Source organism: Gavialis gangeticus, unplaced genomic scaffold, assembly GCF_001723915.1.
Source record: "Gavialis gangeticus isolate Ggan-Ray unplaced genomic scaffold, GavGan_comp1, whole genome shotgun sequence".
NCBI lineage: Eukaryota > Metazoa > Chordata > Crocodylia > Gavialidae > Gavialis > Gavialis gangeticus.
In genome coordinates, this window is record NW_017728997.1 from 16321868 (window position 1) to 16340481 (window position 18614).

At 43.1% G+C, this 18614-nt stretch overlaps 1 protein-coding gene across 1 annotated transcript in view; it reads left to right on the forward strand.

The window, feature by feature from the left end:
• The window catches only part of CADPS (calcium dependent secretion activator), a 290593-nt gene that overhangs the window by 232354 nt on the left and 39625 nt on the right, over positions 1–18614 (forward strand). Inside the window, exons 26-29 of the mRNA XM_019504584.1 lie at positions 2531–2677; positions 6656–6811; positions 10252–10399; positions 17483–17557. Coding sequence (XP_019360129.1) covers positions 2531–2677; positions 6656–6811; positions 10252–10399; positions 17483–17557 — 526 coding nt within the window. The remainder of the gene's footprint in view (positions 1–2530; positions 2678–6655; positions 6812–10251; positions 10400–17482; positions 17558–18614) is intronic.

The window sequence follows — 18614 nt, forward strand, 5'->3', positions numbered from 1 at the left end:
CAGGTCATTGAGATCAGCTGAACCAGCAAAGCTACGGATGCAGGGTAGGATGGCAGGTATTTCCCAAATCAGGCTTTCTGTGTTAAGATAATACACTACCTTATTTTGCCATCAGAAGATGAGTTGTAGCTTTTCCTTGCAATGTGCACAAAGCATCAGCAAAATCCTGATTTGTAAAAAACCAAACCAAAACAAAAAACTTCTGTATATGAATACTTTGCAGTGTTCACTCTAAACACTTGCCATTGACTTAATACAGTGTTTGCATAAATGTGTTTTCAGTAAGTTCTTGAATATTTAGTATTAAAAACAAAGGTCCTCTGATTAATGTACTTACCATCTGGCTAATTTCTTTAAGTGGCTTTTCTTTATACATGTATGTGTTGTCCATCTCTTGCTAGTTTTAATTTACTCAATATCACTTTTTAACTACATGGCCTTACCATTTCCAAAGGTTTAACTATCTCTCAATCATTATGAAGCATGTGTTTCTTTTGACAATCATATTCACTTTACGAGGCATGTACTTGTCTGAGTGGGAACGGTGGATGAGTTGGTTGCATGAGAAAGCTCTGATATATATCTCCTGGTTCATAAAGAGAACAAGCAGATAGCAAGAACTGAAGTCAAATCCATCAAGCAACTGGAAATGGAAGTAAATCAAAGCAATTCACTCTGTATTTTGCTCTGAAAGGTGGGACTTTATTCAGACGCTCAGAATGGAGAGCCGAAGTCATGCGTGCCTATTAGCCATGTCATCAATGGCTCAAAATTTTGGTTGCCAACAGAACTGCAGAGATTCAGGGCAGATATTCTACCACGTTAGCAATTGTATACCCAGCCCTGGCGGCACAATGGTACTTCTTTGTTTCCTGATGTAATAAGATTTACAGTGAGAAATGCAATCCAGAAATGTACGTACAACTGTAGAAAATTGCTGTTATGGTATTCCCGTGGACGAGAAGTTTGTAGAGTTCTGTCACTTCCCAGCATTGCAGATAATGCTGCATAAAATTCAACAGCAATCAAGGGAGTGGAAGAGACCTTCCAAGGCAGAGTGGTATAGTACAACCATTATAGGCATTCACTTTGTGGAGCCAGAAGATTAACTGCCCGAACCTGCCTCTTGGCAGTAAAGCTTCTGCTAGCTCCAACAGGCAGGAACAAGCACTAAATCCTGGGGTCCTGATTCAGCTTTTAATGGGTCTTTACTCAGACAAACTCTGGGTGGGAATAAGGACCCAATAAAAATTCAGTCAAGACATCTGGACTTGCCTCTGGAATGAGGTTGTAAAAAACTTCCTTGGTTGATGCCCTTATGTGCTGCACAGAAAGGAGATGCTCCCCACCACTGGCTTCTCCCCCACTCATCAGGTGGCCCCAGGAGTCAGCCACTCAAATTTGACATCTCCCAGGTGCCAAAGTGAGGCACAAGTTTTTATGTTACATGTAAAAGGCCATGTAATTGGACTTTTTGAGATACTCTGTAGAATACAGCCAGACCTATGTTAACAGCTCAGGGACCTGTAGCACAACCAAATATTTATGGGTATTTTGCAAATCACTGGCGTGCAGTGTTATTTCTCCTGGAAAATATATTGCATTAAATTGCCTTGTATTTGATACACTAAACCACTTTTACAAAGTTATTTTTCATGTCATACTTGGGCGTCTGAGAATGCCATTAAGGGCATCATGCCCAGCTACAACTACTGTGCTCATCTCATGACCCTCTTTGCAATGGGGGCATTCATGCACAAAGCTCGTGCTTATTCTTTGGGTTTCGTGCCCAGGTCTGCGTGTGTCACACTACAATTGCACTTAGCTCTCGAGGCCTGGGAGCGCACGTGATACTGTGCTCCTCATTTATGACCGTTGGAATCGGATGCACTCAAGTCCAACTGCAGGACTGGCGTCTTAGTCTTCACATGGTGGGACACCGTTCTGCTCCTCTAGGTTAAAGCATTTCTTGACTGTTTGGAAAAAGGTCGGTCGAGGGGAGTGTCTCACATTCAGGGTGAATTGAATTTAGTGGCCAAACTGTCAACTTCATTAGAGCCAGGAATTCACCCTTAGCCATTTAAAGCCTGGTTTTGAGGCAAACCCTTTCCCAGTGGACTGTCAAGAGTAGCCCTTCCCTATCTCCAGCCTCTAAATGATCTAGAACTTGAGGTTTGCTTGCTCACGGGATGCATTTTTAAATTCGGAGCCGCTTTCTGTGCTCTGAAACCATATCAGGTTCCGTAAATCCTTTTGTGTGGGTGTTTGAGCGGTCCGTTAATTTGCTACTTTGTGATTTTTCTTCTTTTGTTGGTTTTTTAAGTAACTTGCTTTTTTATTGCAGACTGCAAAAAAAAAATACACTTAAGCCTTCCATGCTCATGCTTCTTTCTGAAATGTTTTGCTTTAGTTTTTTGACTGTTGTCTTGCTGTGAACTTTGCAGATTTGTTTATGAGTGTCACATGCTTCTGCTACATCTGCATTGTCACTGTTATGGTATTTTTTTCTTTCTGTCTGTTTCTTCCACAGGAGTTTAACAAGTAATCTGCCCAATGTGAATCTACCCAATGTGAATCTCCCTAAAGTTCCAAACCTACCAGTTAACATCCCACTAGGCATCCCACAAATGCCTAGCTTTTCTGCACCGTCATGGATGGCTGCTATATATGATTCTGAGTGTGTATTCAGTTCACATTAGATCTAATTTAAATTTGAAGTAATCTTGGCATGGATATGTATTATTTATTTCTGTGCATTATATATAGAACTTCAAAAGAGTGACACAGACAGATAATTAGACGTTTCTCTGAATGAGGCAACCCTTCTGTATTTCTGGCATGTACGTTGTGAGTTTTTTATCAATATTGAGGATTTGTTTTGCACCCACTGGAAATTTGAGCAAATGTCTCGCTTTGCAAACTAGTTCTTGACAGTGGGATATAGTCCTGTTGGAGTATAAATTGCAAAATGCATCCTGGAAGATGGCGTATCTCAGGAGAAAGTTCTATCCAAAAGAGGAGATGAAACAACTTCAGTGCTAGCTGACCAATTTCTGTGGACCAGATGTAGATCTAAAAGTGAATCTTACTTCTTTGCAAGTTCCTCATTGCCTCTGATGGTTTGTTTTCCTTTTAATTCTGCACAGCATTGTCATCACAGGTGCTTATACATAAAGATTCTCACTCATTTCATGGGAAGCCCCAGAAAGTAATTGAATTCTGTAACTAGCTGTCACCGTCTGAATATTTAAATGTCTGACAGGAGGAAAAACAATTTTTAGTGGAAGGCTTTGAATCCGACTTAGGAAATCAAACCCTGAGCCCATGTCATTAGTGTGTAAAAAGCTAGCCTTTCCCATTCCTCTGCCTCACACCTTTGGCATGTCCCAAGACATGGGATGCGTCCTACTGTCATGCAGGTACCATATTGGAAGAGGAATTAGAGCTCATGGTCAAGGTGAGATATTTTATTAGAGCATCTAGATTTAGGAGGCACTATAAAACCATGCCTATGTCATGTACCTGCTGTAATGCAGTGGGTCTCTGAGGCAGTGCTGGGGGCTGGTACCCAAAGGTCAAGGAGCTTTATCCCCCTGTGTTGGGGAAGCCCTTCCAATGACACTTATACGCATAAACAGTGCGAGCATTAGCGTAAAGGGCTGACGTCTGATCAGGATGTTGCAGGAACAGGTTGGTCTCATCCAGCCAGGAGCGGCTGTCCCTTCACAACTGGGCAGCCTGTGATGCCTTGTGCCTTGGTGAGTGGCCACTTTCCAAACTTGCCTTCCACCAGCCCCCAGCCAGCATATTTACCTCCGTGGCTCAGTCTCTTATGTCCCAACCCTCCCATCTCTTCCCTATAAATTGTTCTGCTCCAGAGCAGAGTTTTAGTGCAGCACCTCATGGGACCATTTTGTTTCAACAAAAATGACGCTTGTCTTCCCCTGCTCCTCCCTCTTCCTTCCCTATCGCTTCACTTTCCACCCCCGCAGGTTTCTTCCTTCCTCTTCCTCCTGCCTCTGTCATCTCTTCCCTCTTAAAAGCTGAAGAGGAGGACAGCCATAAGGCCCCAGCCCTACAGGGCACTAACTCATGAAAGCATCCCTCCCACAGGTTAGGTTTAACATAGCATTTACTGAATAGACTTGGGCTTGAACACTGACTTACGTTCTTCCCTGCATCACGGGCTAAAAACACAGGTGTAACTTTGAGCACAGGAAGTCAGTGAGGCTACTCCTTTGCTCAAGTGCCTTCAGTGAATGCTTGGCTGGACTTGGGGCCAAATTCCCAGGGTGCAGGCAGAAGTGTTTGGGATCCCCGGGGAGAGAGAGGCAAGGCGAGGAAAACCCCTTTGCAGAGAAGCAGTCTGAACGTGGCCTGGGGAACCGGGACTCGGTGCAGTCTGCGGTCTGCTCCATCGATACCATGTTCTGATCCTTCTGGCAGACTCAACATGCCTTTTCATGTTGGGAACTTTAATTTTGGAAGAATAAATTGGCATTTTATCCAAATACTGAAAGCCTCAAATGAACAAACATAAGACGTTTTTCGGATCGCAAGGGTGGCAATGAGCTAGAGACTTAAATTACATCTACACCTGGAATCCACCAGACTTCCACTGTCATACAGGTACCATATTGGAAAGTAAAGCCAATGAACTGGCAGTAAAGGAAATGTAATCTTATTCTTTAAAAAAAAAAAATTAAAATACTTGGAAATATGAATGCTGTTAATTCTGTTTCAAAGAAACCCAACTCATATTCATGCTAAGACGGCTGTATTGAAGGTTAGATTAGGCAGTGTCTGTAAATAGTACTTGAAAGTTTTTCCCCCCTCTGTGCATGCTCTGTGATACTGCTTCTGAAAAGATAAGAATCAAGACATGACAGTAAAGTGGACAGTCGTCTTTTTATAAAATCAAAGCTTGAGTGTGAAAGGCATTTTGTGAGCTGCTATGGGATCAAAGTAATTTCAGTGCTATTGCACTAAGAATTAACAGTTCTTCTTGGTAACAAACATTAAAAAAAAATTCTCGCATGAAAACCTAATAATGAGCTGTTCAGAAGAAAAAAAAATACCAAGAATATATATTTTTTTAAATTTCAAAACCAGATGGATGTCTTAATGTTGCTGTAGCAAATACCAATTCTCGCATTCATGCGTATTTAATTATTTGGAACATAAATTCATGCGGTTCCAAAATGGGGATGGAACTAAAACGAGTTTATTTATTCCCAAACCTGAGTTTGAAACAGAAGACACTAAATGTGCAGATAGGGCAACTGTCAGGGCTGTTGCACAAAGTAGCTTTTTGGTTAAAGGTGCCATTTAAGGAAATGCCTGATTCTGTATCTTTTCATTTCTGCAATTCCCTTTGACCCACCCACCGTTCATTATTAAGGACATGTTTCAATCTTACCTTTCCCTTAGCATCAGATACATCTCTTCCCACTCCTGAGCTGACTTATTCTTTAAATGGTTACCTTTGTTAGCACAGGACCCCCCTAGGACCCCTCTAGCATGTTGGGAGTATGGTTTTCACCTTGCGGTAGCCATGTATGCATTAGCTATAATTTCCTCTGTAGCATTAACTCAATGCAGCTGGCATCTGTCACAATAGAAACACCCTCCCTCATCTGTTTCTATAGATGATGTCAGCAGAAGTGGTAATGCATGGTGTGTTAAACATCTTATAAATTACTGTGTTAGCATTAGTGGTATGCGAGGAGGAGGTTAAAGCTCTTGAATTTCCCGTGGTAAATGTCATGAAAAAAGAGTGAGAGAGAAAAGGGTTACAGACACAGAAATTTCTCTGAGCAAACCAAACACAATCAAGGCCTGTGTTTTATCCTGTAAGTGGAGGTTTGAGATGTAATTATACTTGGAAAGAACCAAAGTAGCTGCACACCACAAGACCAAAGAGTCCTGTCTGGACAGAGGAGTGGGTAAGAGAACATGCACTTCCGAAAACATGCACTTCCGAAAGACCAAAGGCATGGCAACAAATCAAAAAAACAAAAAAAACCAAAACCAAAAACTGCTCGAATCTGTTGGCCTGGAGATGCCTTTGGAAGAGGTTGATTCTTGAAGAGGTAGAATAGTCAACCAAACCAAAACTCTTCAATATAAGATGTCAAGTGTTCTTAGTTCAATTGACTTACCATGATTTTTTTCCAGCTGTTCAAGAGATAAAGCGTGTCCTCGCTCACCACTTGTTAGCACTGTCCTTTACCTGGAAACCTTGGGTGGAAAAAAAAACGCCCTATATCTTAATAACTGCATACAATCATGTACTGTAGTTATTATCAATCAAGGATTTTCAACAACAAATTCTAGCCTTAATGCTGAATAATCACATAAATTCATGTGAGTATTAATTAAGGCTGATTTTTACCATACACCCTTTTTCCAGCTAATACGTGTAATTCATAACTTTGTCTTATCATCTGGCCTGGAAAGATTTGTGGGTTGTAACACCAAGGTAGATTAGGAAAATGTATGGTAAAACTCAAAACCCTGATGGTGGAGATTGTCTGATATTGTTCTGTGTATTAAACAACTGCATACCCTAGTCTTTGTCCAAGAAAGGTCTCCACATCAGGTGTCTAATAGCCTGGTGCAGGTTATGACTTCTGTTTCCACTTTATCCTGCCAGCAATGGGTCAGGAACCTCTGAAGATCTGTTTTGGAAACTTGATGCCCTACAGACCTTCATTCGGGATTTACATTGGCCCGAGGAAGAATTTGGAAAACATCTTGAGCAGCGTCTGAAGCTCATGGCAAGTGACATGATTGAATCTTGTGTCAAGAGGTAAGTCTATAGTGTCTCGTGTTGAGAAATATAGCGAAGCAGCTGGGCTGACAGGCCTTCTAGAAGGGGCATCACTTCTTCTATCAATGTTTGGGAAATATCAGTCTTTGCTTTACCTTTCATCTTAACCCTGGCTGTTCAGAGAGGCGCGAGCTTTGGTAGGCTAGAGCCTACTTTATCAGTTGCTATGCATGGGTTTCCAGAGAGCAAGGGTACTAAATGGAAAGGAATGAAGTTATATGAATACAAAGGGAAAGGGGAAGAAAGGAGGGAGCACTGGTGAGAGAGACAGGTGGGTTGAAAAGATCCAAAGGGACCTAGGGGTTATACAAGCTAGTCCTGGTATTGAGCTAAGAAACCAGTCTTTGTTGAGACCACTTCTGTCGTGAGCAAACTCTACCAGCATCAAAGCCAAATTTTATGGCACCAACACTGTTGGACAGGACACATCATGAGGATGCCTGACAACCAGCTCTTGAAGCAGGTCCTATACTCCCAACTCACTGATGGTCGCTGCTCAAGAGGTGGATAAAAGAAGAGATTCAAGAACAACTTGAAGGCCAGTCTAAAGACATGGGATATGAACATCAGTCCTTGGGAGACTCCTGAACTGGGTCACCCTCATTGGCACCATGGTGTACAACATGCTTTGAGCAAACTCGCCTCCCTATGTCGGGAGATAGATGAGAGACAAGGGAAAGAAAGAGCCATGACCCAGCATCACTAGGACTCATTCCTGCCCCCAAAACTGTTTGCCATGTCTGCAGTCTAGCATGCAGATCTCCGAGCAGTTTCTTCAGCCAGCTCTGGACCCACCCTTGACTCCTCTATTGACTGCAAGACTGTTTTTCTCATATTGAGGGACTGCCACTGCCGATGACTTAACACAGTCCAGCCTGTGGATGATTTCTTGGTCCGCAATTTCAGTTCAAGTTGGTTTTTAAAGTTTTGTTGTTTAAAAGCCTTTGTCCCTCAAGAGGTTAACTGCTCTGTTTTTCCCTCTTAGTCTTATTCATGCCTTCAGATGAAAGAGGTTGTTGCCTACCAAAGCTCATGCCTCTCTGAATCAGTCAATCAGCCTGCCACCCTTCCCTGCCTTCTGCATAGTATTCATTTCAGTAACAAAAGATTAAGGCCAAACCATCATTATTTTCCACCAGGCCTTGCATATCTTTGGCTGGTTTAAGGTGTAATTCAGCACTGGGAAGAAAAGATCTTTGTATTCTCTTTTGAACAAAGTAAATACCAAAAGGAGAAAAACTAATGGAGGGGCCAGTGAGTACAGCTGCAGGCCTGGGCTGGTGACTGCCACGGTTCTGGTGAAGTGGCTCTTCCAAACCAGCATTGTCTGGCCCTTGTGCAAACCTGCGCCTGTGTTGTATGACACCCAAACTCCTAAATCTGGATTTACAATCTCACCTTCTAAGAAAGAAGCATCTGGTGTCTGAGAGAGGGGCTCTAGGTTCACACACTGGAATTCAAAGCAAATGACTGTAGTAGGACTGCTGTTGCTGATCTGAAAAAAAAACGCAGCACGCGGGTAGTTAAATTTAAAGACACAGCTTTTATTGAAATGCAGTAGCTCTGATGGCTGAGTTACCTGGCAGCCAGCTACTGTAGATAATCCCAAAAGCTCAGAATACCCACCATGCAGCACGGATACCAAAAAGGTACAGTATCCCAAACAACACACTTTTAATTCACTATATCACCCTGGAAAAACGCCCTGCACTGTTCTGGAAAGTTGCTGTGTTTCATATGTTGCTATTGTTGTGGAGTTTGGGGAAAAGGCACTAGAAAGGCCCTGGGATCTACTCTCAAATTCAGGTAGGCAGACCCTTGGGATCCCACAAGTTCAGCTATTGCTGGGTGCATGTACACGTGCATTAACACGCTTTAGTTAATGCACATTAAATCTAGCAACTCCTCTGGGCTCCTGTACATGTGCAGAGAGCCGACTCCGACTCCCTGGAAATCTAGTGCATCGCAGCAGACTCGATTAATTGAGACTAGTTTGGGAAATGCTCTCCTTCATTTAATTGAGTCTGCTGGAGCATAGAAATGAATGTGCTCCAGCAGACTCTAGCATCAGGTATCAGTGTCCCCGCACTGAAAAACGGTGGCAGGGCACTTTGAACTCAAGCTCATTTGATGAGCTTGAGTTCAAAGTACCCCACCACCATTTTTCAGCAGGGGGGATGCTGATGCACATGATGCTCAGGCACTTTTAATTAGCACAGCCCACTAATTAAAGCACCACCCCCCCACGCCTCCTGAAGCATGAGTAAAAATGCCCTCCATTGTGAAGTACTATTAAAATGAGCATTAGCCTGTCTTAAGCCGCACTCACTAAAAAGCTCAGGGCATGTCTACATGTGCACTTTAATACATATTAGCCTACTTTAATTTGCATTAAAGCATCACTTAAAAGAGGGTGCTATGTAGTTAATGTGCATTACAATAGACTAATGCACATTAAAGCACACATGGAGATGCTCTCACTGAGGTATAACTGATACTTTTATTTTCTCCACATTCATTTGGTGCTGTGGGCTCCCTTGCAGCGTTGTGTCTCTGTTAGGTTAATAAAGTGCCCCTTAATTGCAAAGGGTCTTTCAAGTGGTCCATTTTGCCTTCAGAGACCTCAGGAAGGAAGGAGTACTACCCACTATGCAGAAGATATTCCTAGTGTGATATGCAAAACCACTGATGACCAATGAGCATTGAAAACTGCTCCTGCAGTCTTGATCAGACAGCATTCTTACTGAAATAACAGCTTTAGCTGCCAAAGAAGGGAAATTGCAACTAATAAAGCTTAGTAGGGGGCAGCAAGACGTGTGTAGAAGAGCCTGCATAATTACATATCTGCACGCTTCTGCAGTTAACATCTTGCCCGGGTTTTCTGCTAGGTGCATTTGTTTTTTCAAAGAAACCACTTAAAGGAACCATTATGACCCCTGAGAAGAGTTTGGGCAAGCCAATACTATTGTGGAAACATAGAAAAAGCAATAATCCCATAGTGCCCTTCATGCCAAGCAATTGAACAGGTTTGTACCCTCTGCATTTAGTATTGTGTGTCAATAGAATTGCCTTTAATTCACCCAGGTTGCGGCATTTAAACAGTAGGTATAAATTAGCTAATATAACCCAAATTACAGGTGTGCATTGCCACTGCCATCTGTAGCATCATCACGCTGTTTACCAAGTACGAGAAAGTAATAGTTTCTATGAGACTGTTACACGCTTTATAAATAGAACATATTCTGTGGAATAGGCTTCTTTTCAAACTTAGTAAGACACATTTGGAGTAATTGTATTTGCCACGGATGTTAGCATTCAGTCTGTTTCACCAAAGCCTTCTAAACTTTGCGTTCCACCTCTTATTAATTACAATATCTTAAGCACCAACTGAAATGGTCTTTTCCTACTTTCTTTAATAGAACCAGGATTGCATTTGAAGTAAAGCTGCAAAAAACCAGTCGATCAACAGATTTCCGAGTCCCTCAGTCAATATGCACCATGTTTAATGTTATGGTCGATGCCAAAGCTCAGTCAACAAAGCTTTGCAGTATGGAAATGGGCCAAGAGGTAAAAATGTAGATTATTTTTGTTTTTTATGTAAACTAGAGACAATGTCATGAATTTTCCCATCTATTATTCTGCTAGTTTCAGAAACTTTCTAACAGTTGTGGACCTCATTCTTTGCACAGAATAAGCAGATGAATATTCAGGGTCTCTCCGTCAAATCAGTCTAATGAATATGGGCGTTCAGAATTCCAGTCACTTACCAGTGATTGTTGGCAAGGATTGTGGTGTGCATAAGGTACCTTTAAAGCCTGCTAATGCATGATGACTGTGTTTACTGAGTCATTAAGTTCACCTTGGAGCCAGATGTATGTTTGCCTAAATGCTAGCTGTTTACATGTAGTCAACAGATTTCCAATATAAGACTCTTTTGTATACAAAACATCGGGAAAACAAAAGCACTAAGTTACTTTTTTTTTTTTTTATAAAAAAAGACAACTTCCAAACATATATCCAAATTCCACCCATTTTGACTTCCTTGAATATTGGCTGAAATCAACATGTTGTATGATCCTAATTTACCAGGTTTTGAATGACTCAACTTTAAAAAAAGTCCAACTCTAATCACTTGTTGATTGTTTTTTGCCTTTAAAAGACATTGTTTCAGCTTGAAATTTCCATAAATTTATAGATGAATTAGAAAGGCATGCTAAATTGGGTTAGATGAAATGCATCTCCACGTTCATGTCACTCCAAAGGCGAGAAGCCAAGTTAAATATTCATGTGCCGGTTTAGAATCAATTGAGGAAAAATTGTTTGCATCTCCTCTCTTGTTGCCAGTTGCCTAGATAAGCTCTTCCAGTGCAACTTCACATGGTTGGAATGTATAATACATCATTGCAAATTGTTTGTTCACTCTAGTTATTTACCTCTTCTGCTACTCTTTAAGGGCCTTGTCCAAAGCCTGCTGGACTAGTGGGTGTCTTAGCACTGATGTCAGCAGGCCTTGGACTGGGCCCACTGTTCTTTTATTTTTTGTGGGCTTTCAGTTGTAGCATTTCATTTGTGATGGTCTTGTTGATAAGAAAGGTTCTGAGATGCTTATGGTTGAGTTTCCTTCTCATCCACCAGTCCAACTTAGGACACGTACTAACTGGACCCTTGTTCGTCCAAGGCTTGTTGGTAGAATTACCACATTTCCTCCCCGCTCTGTTTCTTCTCCTTGCCTGCCCTGATTCCCAGTTCTCTGCTCCCACAATATCCATGCTGGCACATTCCCGACAGACCAGAGGGGCAAGAGTTGCAATACAAATCATGCATTTACCTTTAAGGATATAGGTTGTAGCTGTGTTGGTCTAAGGATGGAAGCAGACGAGCTTCTTTGAGTAAATCTAATCTTTTATTAGACCAACTCAAATAGTTGGAAATGATTCTTTTTTGCAAGCTTTTGGGTACAAACACCCTTCATCAGGCTGAGGAAGCAACTGCTCTGCTTGACGAAGGGTGTTTGTGCCCAAAATCTTGCAAAGAAGAATTTTTTCCGACTATTTGAGTTGGTCTAATACAAGATATCGCGTTCACCTTTATGAATTCAGTTAGCAAAGCTCCCAAGGAAGACATATTTCAGAGATCAAACCAGCTCCCACAGCCCCTAGGATACTACAGGAGTAGTTAGTTGTATTAGTAAGAATTACGAGGGAATATTCAGTCTATAGCATGAGACTCTTCTAATATTAATTGAATGTGGACATAATATGGGTAAGCCCAGTGTACCAATCCGTTCTAACCAACAACAGCCATTACTGACGTTCCCTTGGCGAGGCATATGTCAGCTGTAGCAAATATACTGTTGAGACTATCAAGCTCATCTCCCATCTGTCTGAGGTCTCCAGAAAGCAAAAGCCTAAGTTCAGTTTACTTGGCCACTCACCTACTATCCATTCCATGCCCAGGCATCCTGAATCCCATGAAATCTGTCTGTGCTTCTTTCAGAAGGCATTTGGTATAGCAGTGCAGAGATAATGCGACTGTTATGCAAAGCAGCAGTTGCTGTGGGATGATGATTTTAACAAATAGCTGAGTTAATAGACCTGTAAATCAGATGTAAATTATCAGTGCATAAGTCATTGTTTAGGGCTGCAAAACTTCATGTGCCCACCTTTTTCTTTTCTTCTTTTTCATGAATATTCCATTCCCCACTTTCGTTGCTCACACCACCTCCCTTTTGTCAACTGCCAGCTCCTGAAGGTGTACAGTCTCTGTGTTGAGATCATTTTGCTTGACCCAAAACAGGGGCTGAAACATGCACACCCACGCACGCACACAGACACACACCCACAATTGTTGTCCCCAGAAATAACTGGAGTAACAGTCCTCAGTAAGCTGCTACTCCAACTCTTCTATTTCAGCTCTAAGCCCAAATTAGAAATGCAAAGATTAGAAACCAAGTTTTGATTTTTCTTATAATTTATCCACTGTGGGTGAAATGGGCATAGAAAGTCTTTATACCATTCAAGGTTCACTTGTTATCCTGCAAACACAGCTTTGAGTGGGACCCCTGTGCTAGGGTGGGATTTTTGTGCGTAAATCGTTTGCGAGCATCCCCTAGGCTCAAATAGGCGCATAAAACGTGCCCGTCCAACAATGGATAAGTGAGTTTGTGAACGTTGGGGTCCGCTTGGCAGACACGTCACAAGCAGAAAAAAGGCTACAGTTGTAAGATAAACTGTGTGTGTGTCACAGGTTGCCCAGCTCCATCCACCGCAGATATCTGATTTAACAATAAAAAAGCAATACTTTTTCATCAGAGTGAAAGCTGCCCAGTGGTTGAGAGAGACACTCTTCTGATGTATCATTGAGCCTCACTTATATCACTTTTTCCTCCAAAAGCCCTGTCTCTTTTAAAGGTACCTTACCTTGTGTTCACATGTCTTAACACATATGTGAACCATAAGATGCAATTTAAGAGCAATATTACTCTCCTAACTACTTTCCCGTCATTTCATTCCCACGTCCTTATAGCTGAAGGCAGCTGTTCAAGCATTTGGTAAACACGCTTTACCATTTCAAATATTTATTTTTCCGCTGCATTTTAATACGTCAGTGGGTATAAATTTATGTATTAAATGTTTCTCAGTTGGTCTATGATGTTTTTATTTAATATCCAAGGTCAGATGGTCCTTTCAGAAATGCAGCGCACACACAATCTGTTATATGACAAGGCAAAATATGCACCACATAAAGTCAAGTGGAATAATTTTAGCAGAGGCATTGTGAGTTGTAATAATTCAGCTACTAGCAAATGGTGATTATCTCCAAAGATTTTATTAAATCAAACAAATCAGGGCAAATGTTTGACCTCTAACAGGCCTCATAAGAAATAGAAGAGCTAAAAGAAACCCAGAACTATGAACTGGACCCAGGCAAAAAATACATGTCATCGGGCAATCGTTTGTGCCAGATTCATAATGCAGCCGTAATTTCCTCGTGGGGCAATTATAATGAGGCTGCGTGTCAAATGGATTTCATCTCCATTGTCAGGGCTGGACCCCCAGTAGGCAAAGAACAGCAGAGGTGTGCTGCAATATTACGCACAAAATTAAGCCGATGACATTTGGCATTTCACCGGTGCTGGAGCCCTTTGGAAAAGAGCCCTTTGTCACAGGTTTATTGGAAGCTTCTTTGCATCGCAGAAAACCCAGACTTCAGCTGCTCTGCAGCTGCGGCATGTCTTGTAACCAGTGCGGAGCTGCTCTGAACCCAGCTGGCCCACTGGGGAGGATCAGACGGTACAGAGGGGTCACCTGATGGCATGGAGCCAGCCCTGCAGCCCCTACCTGCACCCCTGCCAATGGCCAGGTCCTCGGTGCTCCCAGTGTGCCATAATGGCCCTGGGGAGACGCTGGCTGTCAGAGCGGCAGCAGGATCAGAGAAGCACCACTTTGGCTTCATGGCACCATTGCTTTGAAAGGACCATCTGAGTTTGGTCCTGGTTTCAGCAGAGCTTCGCTCACTTGACACCGATCTGAATTTGCCCTTGCATTTTCAACCTCCACCATGAGGGAGCAGCTCCCGGAGACCCTCTTGAAGAGCAAAGCCACAGCAGGTGCTTTGCTGTAGAGGCCTGAGTGTTTTCTCCCTCTGCAGGGTTGCATTTATTGCTGCCGCTGCTCTTCTGATTTGCTTTGTAAACAAGCTTTTAATTGTGAAGATATTTGTCAATACATTTCACGCTGTATTATTTGACACGCACCTAGCCATTCTGCAAGTTAAATCCTGTAATTTATCCCACGAAAATGAACAGTTAGCAACAAACTCCACCCGCCCCGTCTCCAGCTACCCAAACCCCTTGATTAAAACAACATGCTAATGAAGCGCATTAAGCAGGTCTTTGGGGCTAATAGGAAAAACCTGAAACCCAGTTGGGGAAACTTTGATGTGAACCCCACAGGAGCGAGGGCACACTAGGCCCATGAGCTCCGGTGCCCACCTGACCGACCTGAGTTTGCACTTACCTGTCTCGCCCCTAGGTTTTGTTGCACCTTGGAGTCAGGCTGAGCATTGCATGCCTGCTGCTTTCAATGTCAGCCCCATTATACAGCTCCACGAGGTGGCATGGCATACATTGCTGTTCTGTGTCGTTCTGTGGGTAGCAATCCCCTCCTCCGGGACACTTCTGCTACCACATGCAGAAAGCACTCGCTGCACTACAACCTTCATCTGCCGGCGTACCGCTCCTGTCAGCATTGCACCGGGTCCACCACCCACCCCTCCACCCACACAGCTGAGCGGTAGAGAGGTCTTGCATGAGAAGCACGTGGTAGGAAGTCTCCTACAGCTCATAGATAAACCTTCCCTGCGGGAGGAAAGCTGCTGTGGAAGTAGACTGTCACACAGAGGCTCACATACATCCATAATACCAAGGAGTAGCACTGGTTTCGCCAGACAGAGAGCGCTGCCCCTTCCAGTACACCAGAGGAGGGCACCTCTTAGCTTCAGCCCACAGCCCAGATAACCTCTGCTGCCTCCGCTCCTCTGTTGATTTGCCTGTTGGAGGGACGCAGTTTGGGAGGCTGGAAGCTGCTTCATTTGACCCACCTCCCTAAGCAATAAGCTTGTGTCCAGTCTTTCTTTCAGGTCTCTTTTGTGTTGAAACTCCCCATGCACCTGCCCTGCCATTGGCTTGGACATATTTTACCTTCCTTTTTCCAAGTGCAATAAAATCAAGTCCTTGTTCCTTCTCATAAGAGACTTTCAGTACAGATTCTGTATTAAATCACTTCCTCCTTCCCAGCTTTCTACCTCACCTGTCTTGCAGTGAAAGTGGGGCTTGCTTGTGTTTCATTTTCCATTGCTTATTGTTTCTGTGCCTGCTGCTGTTGCTTCTGTGGCCCCAGTTGAAAGGTCCCTTCTCTTATTTTGGAAGGTTTTCTTTTATTTATTGTTTACTTTCATATGTTTTTTTTTTTTCCTGTCTTCTGCATGTTCCTCTTTATTTCTGTCCCCAATCATCTGAAAGTTTGCTAAAGAGTGGGTAAGTGTCCCCAAAACTTTTTTCTTTTTTCCAAGTTTCAGTTATAATGTGTTAGTGTTTTATTGAAAAGGAAATCGCACAGCGGGTCAGACTGATAGAAGGGCCTTGTACACACTGGGTGCATTTGCACGTGCAATTAAAGCTATTTGGCTTCACTGCATAGTAAATTTACTACCTTGTAGACTAATTTACTGCACAGTAAGCATCTGCATGTATAGACAGTGACACTTTTTACTGCACAGTAGACATCTACCGTGTAGTAAAGTGTCACTGTCTACACATGCAGATGCTTACTGTTTAGTAAAGTGTCTCTTGTAGACGCAGTCACTGGGAAGCCAGTGCCTTACACTTTTAATTGTCCTTGCACTCTTTGTTCCAAACGTATGATTAGTATGTGAAGCATATCTGGTTCTTCCAGTGTTACTTGACGTTAACATTTTAAAACAACAGTAACATGAAGAAAGGGTAAGATGATAGTGACTAAGATCAATGCTTGCAGTGGCTTATTTAAAAATCAGATGTTTCACGTTGGAAAAGTCATATTAAATATTTTCCTCAATTCATTCAAAATATAAATGGACTTATTGGTTCTTATTACTTAAATCCTCTAAATGAAGTAGGTCTTTATAAATTAGCAGAAAATTATATTCCAGCATTTGGTATAGCCGTATGACTTGGGATGGGGATTGTGGCAGAGTTCAGAAGCTGAGCAAGGTTTGGCGTAGTCAGCAACTGGATGGGAGACTGTGTGGAAGGCTCATAGGTGCTGTAGGCATCGGAGCACTTTCCTGTGAGCCGATGCAGACCCGATGCCCCTGGATGGTATTAGCAGCAGAGGGCACTGTGCTGCTAGAGATGCTGCCTTTGCCTGCCACAAAAGGCCAATACTGATTTCTTTATGCTTGTAGAAGCCTCCCTTCAGCAGAGCATTTAAACATGTCCTTAATTTTCAGCGTGTGCTTCAGTCCCCCTGAACTTAAGGCTAAATGCATACTAACATGCTTGGCCGGCAGGGAGCCTGAATAGCCCTGTAGCACATTTTTTTGCAAGTGCAGGAATGTGATGTGAGATGTCCAGCGTAGCTCCTAGCAGTTGTGGTGCAGAAGGTATTTGTCACATCCTCTCCGAAGCGACTAGAGAGCTGCCCTGTGCCCTGCGAGAGAGTTACCTCCTTTTGCTGGTGGCAGCTGCATTTCCATGGTCCGTTAAATGATTTGTAGAAACGTACTTACTGAATGTTTGCAGGCCATTGTGTCAAGGAATTTGCAGGCCTGAGAGGAATATGCAGGCACTAAGTATTGTGGTCACTATTACATCCAGTATAGGAGGGCCATGGTTTCCCTTCTGCCCCATGCATTTGGCTCTCGTTATTGCAAACAGAGGGGCTGTCTATGGTATGCAAAGCACTGTCAGCTTCTCCTGAATTCAAAGTCCTGCATAAATGTAAGTAATTACTATCCACATCAGCAGAGGCTTGGGAAATAAACTGCCAAATTCTTAGCTGATACTATTACAAATCCTGTTTTACCAGAAGAAGAGGCTTATAATCACAGTGCCATCACTTGCGATCAATGCTAATATTTACCTCCGCCTTTTCTTTTATTTTTCCTTAGCACCAGTACCATTCAAAAATAGATGAACTAATTGAGGAAACCGTCAAAGAAATGATAACACTCTTAGTGGCAAAGGTAACCTTCAGCTTCAGGTGGAATGATTCACTGTTAACATCGCTTTTTTTTTATACGTGTATTTCCATTAAAATGTGACACATTAAGAAGTTGAATTGGCTTGTTGTTTCTCACAGGCAAGCTTGTACATCACTCAACCCTTTCAAGATGATTCTTTTGATGATTAGGAGCTGCATATGAGATTCAATATACTGCTGGCAGATTGGGCCCATTTTTTTTTTTCCTTTAAGGAAGCATCTGTGTTATTTGCGTGCACCATTTTGCGTACACAAATGCCCACGTTCACACACCCAAGCTGCCCTCAGTAGGTGGCACTGTTCAGTCCTTATGGAAGGGTTTCCCCCTGCGCAAGCCATGTGGGCATCTGTCAAATTTGCACACCCAACGCAGGTGAAAAGTCGCGCTCACAAACCGGCGTGCTCCAGCTCAGAGCCAACGTGAGGGATTTTTAACAAGCGTTCTGGTCCCAGGGAGCATATTCTGAAATGTCACGGCTGATTTTTGGAAGCTGGTTTTTCTCTGGAAAGTTAGCTGGTATTTCTGATGTTCAAATGTAGGGGTGCTCGGGTCCAGGTGCTGAGATAGGGTTGGCGAGAAGTGCCGGGATGAGTATAGAGAGCATAGCCAGAGCGCCTTTCCTTCAGTTTTGGCTTGCTGAGAACAAGCCTTCACTGATTCAATGGGGGGACGGTTAAACATAGCTTGCCAGCATATGCCCGTCGGAGTCATCTGCAAGACTAACCAGCTGGCTGCCTCCTTGATACTTCTCCCTGGGAACGCGAGCCATCTGACTTCCCCTGCTAGGAGACAGGGCCCCTGGGGACCCACAAGCTTTCCACCATCTCCCATGGGGTGAAGCAACCAGTATCACCAGTTAGCACTGAAGGGAAAACTCATGCCCAGTTAGTTAAGTGACCTTGAGAAAATGTGCCCCTAATTAGTTTATTGCAGACATCCTTCCTGACCTTGCATGCAGGTTCTCAGCTGGGTGCAACCTGGGTGTGCTGCCGCTCCCATCAATGCAGCCATAAAACTGGGCTGGAGCTCGCCCCGACTC